Source organism: Lampris incognitus, chromosome 20, assembly GCF_029633865.1.
Source record: "Lampris incognitus isolate fLamInc1 chromosome 20, fLamInc1.hap2, whole genome shotgun sequence".
NCBI classification, from domain to species: Eukaryota; Metazoa; Chordata; class Actinopteri; order Lampriformes; family Lampridae; genus Lampris; species Lampris incognitus.
Window position 1 is genome coordinate 4847365 of NC_079230.1, and position 2893 is coordinate 4850257.

Sequence of the window (2893 nt, forward strand, 5' to 3'; positions counted from 1 at the left end):
TGTCGTCTCTCCTCTCCTATACGTCCTGTACACTAATGACTGTGTCCTCTCCTCTCCTATACGTCCTGTACACTAATGACTGTGTCTCTCTCCTCTCCTATACATCCTGTACACTAATGACTGTGTCCTCTCTCCTCTCCTATACATCCTGTACACTCATGACTGTGTCGTCTCTCCTCTCCTATACGTCCTGTACACTCATGACTGTGTCCTCTCTCCTCTCCTATACATCCTGTACACTCATGACTGTGTCGTCTCTCCTCTCCTATACGTCCTGTACACTCATGACTGTGTCCTCTCTCCTCTCCTATACATCCTGTACACTCATGACTGTCCTCTCTCCTCTCCTATACGTCCTGTACACTAATCACTGTGTCGTCTCTCCTCTCCTATACATCCTGTACACTCATGACTGTGTCCTCTCTCCTCTCCTATACATCCTGTACACTCATGACTGTCCTCTCTCCTCTCCTATACATCCTGTACACTCATGACTGTCCTCTCTCCTCTCCTATACGTCCTGTACACTCATGACTGTCCTCTCTCCTCTCCTATACGTCCTGTACACTAATCACTGTGTCCTCTCTCCTCTCCTATACGTCCTGTACACTCATGACTGTGTCCTCTCTCCTCTCCTATATGTCCTGTACACTAATGACTGTGTCCTCTCTCCTCTCCTATATGTCCTGTACACTAATGACTGTGTCCGCTCTCCTCTCCTATACATCCTGTACACTCATCACTGTGTCGTCTCTCCTCTCCTATACATCCTGTACACTAATGACTGTGTCCTCTCTCCTCTCCTATACGTCCTGTACACTCATGTCTGCTGCAGTGGGTTCAAAACTCGTCACATTGTGAGATTTGCAGATGGCACGGTGGTGGTGGTGATCCTGCTGAAGGAGCATGAAATGCCCCATGGTTAAATGTGACAAGACCAAGGACATGTGTACTGACGTTAGACATAATCCTCCACCCTGGTCAGCACTGAGATTAATGGTCAGGAGGTTGAAATTGTTGAGTCCAACAGGCACGTGGGCACTGTAATTGGTAAGAAGCTGAACTTTGATGCAGAGCCTTTTTTGTCTGAAGAAGCCGGCGAAGTTCGGCGTCGACAGGTCCCTGATGCCTTCGTTCCACGCCCCTTTTATCGAGTTGGTCATAACTTCTTCTTTCCTCGGCTGACACGCCTCTCTCCACCTTACACAGGAAATGCACTAACAAAGGTGATGGAGGCGTTGCAGTAGCATCACAGGCACCGACAGCAACGTCTGTCTGATTTATAGAACAAGCGGCTGTTAAGGAAAGCAGAACCCCCCCCTGTCTGACAGCCCCCCGGCCCTGCACCAGGAGTTCCCCACCTCGCCCTCTGCCTCCCGCTTCAAGTACCCAGTAGTCAAAACCAACAGATACCAACACTCCTCCACTCCCTCAGCAAGAGGCAACACCAGCTCCACCTTGGTAAACACTGTTTTTGTTTTTTGGGGGGGGGGGTTCCCCCTTTTTCTCCCCAGTTGCACTTGGCCAATTACCCTATTTTCCGAGCTGTCCCGGTTGCTGCTCCCCACCCGCCACTCCAGGGAGGGCTGCAGACTACCGCATGCCTCCTCCCATACATGTGGAGTCGCCAGCCGCTTCTTTTCACCTGACGGCGAGGAGTTTCCCCAGGGGGACGTAGCGCGTGGAGGGTCGCGCTATTCCCCCCACCCCAGACAGGCGCCCCCGACCGACCAGAGGAGGCGCTAGTGCAGCGACCAGGACACATACCCACTTCCGGCTTCCCACCCGCAGACACGGCCGTTTGTGTCTGTGGGGACGCCCGACCAAGCCGGAGGTAACACGGGGACTCGAACCGGCCGATCCCCATGTTGGTAGGCAACGGAATAGACCGAAGGCGCTTGTTTGAGGGGGGGTACTGGGGGGATAGCGTGATCCTCCCGCGCGCTGCGTCCCAACCCCCCACCCCCGGTGAAACTCCTCATTGTCAGGTGGAAAGAGGCGGCTGGTGACTCCACGTGTATGGGAGGAGGCATGTGGGAGTCTGCAGCCCTCCCCCCCCCCCGGATCGACAGACAGGGGTGGAGCAGCGACCGGGACGGCTCGGAAAAGTGGGGTAACAGGCCGGATACAACGGGGGCGACTGTTACTCAACAGCAAGAAAATCTGGATGCATTGAAACTGGCCTCCTCACTCCCTCTCCATCTCACCCTCCTTCTCCCTCCCTCTCCATCTCACCCTCCTTCTCCCTCCCTCTCCATCTCACCCCCCTTCTCCCTCCCTCTCCATCTCACCCTCCTTCTCCCTCCCTGTCCATCTCACCCTCCTTCTTCCTCCCTCTCCATCTCACCCTCCTTCTCCCTCCCTGTCCATCTCACCCTCCTTCTCCCTCCCTCTCCATCTCACCCTCCTTCTCCCTCCCTCTCCATCTCACCCTCCTTCTCCCTCCCTCTCCATCTCACCCCCCTTCTCCCCTCCCTCTCCATCTCACCCTCCTTCCTCCTCCCTCTCCATCTCACCCTCCTTCTTCCTCCCTCTCCATCCCACCCTCCTTCTCCCTCCCTCTCCATCTCACCCCCCTTCTCCCTCCCTCTCCATCTCACCCTCCTTCTCCCTCCCTCTCCATCTCACCCTCCTTCTCCCTCCCTCTCCATCTCACCCTCCTTCTCCCTCCCTCTCCATCTCACCCTCCTTCTCCCTCCCCCTCCATCTCACCTTCCTTCTTCCTCCCTCTCCATCTCACCCTCCTTCTTCCTCCCTCTCCATCTCACCCTCTCCTTCTCCCTCCCTCTCAATCTCACCCTCCTTCCTCCTCCCCTCTCCATCTCACCTCCTTCTTCTCCCTCTCCATCCCACCCTCCTTCTCCCTCCCTCTCCATCTCACCCCCCTTCTCCC

The 2893-nt window shown here is 55.6% G+C and overlaps 1 protein-coding gene across 1 annotated transcript in view; it reads left to right on the forward strand.

Annotated features, from left to right (window-relative positions):
• The first annotated feature begins 918 nt into the window (after positions 1 to 918).
• The window catches only part of arhgef11 (Rho guanine nucleotide exchange factor (GEF) 11), a 45333-nt gene continuing 43358 nt past the window's right edge, over positions 919 to 2893 (forward strand). Inside the window, exons 1-2 of the mRNA XM_056300814.1 lie at positions 919 to 980; positions 1332 to 1461. Coding sequence (XP_056156789.1) covers positions 919 to 980; positions 1332 to 1461 — 192 coding nt within the window. The remainder of the gene's footprint in view (positions 981 to 1331; positions 1462 to 2893) is intronic.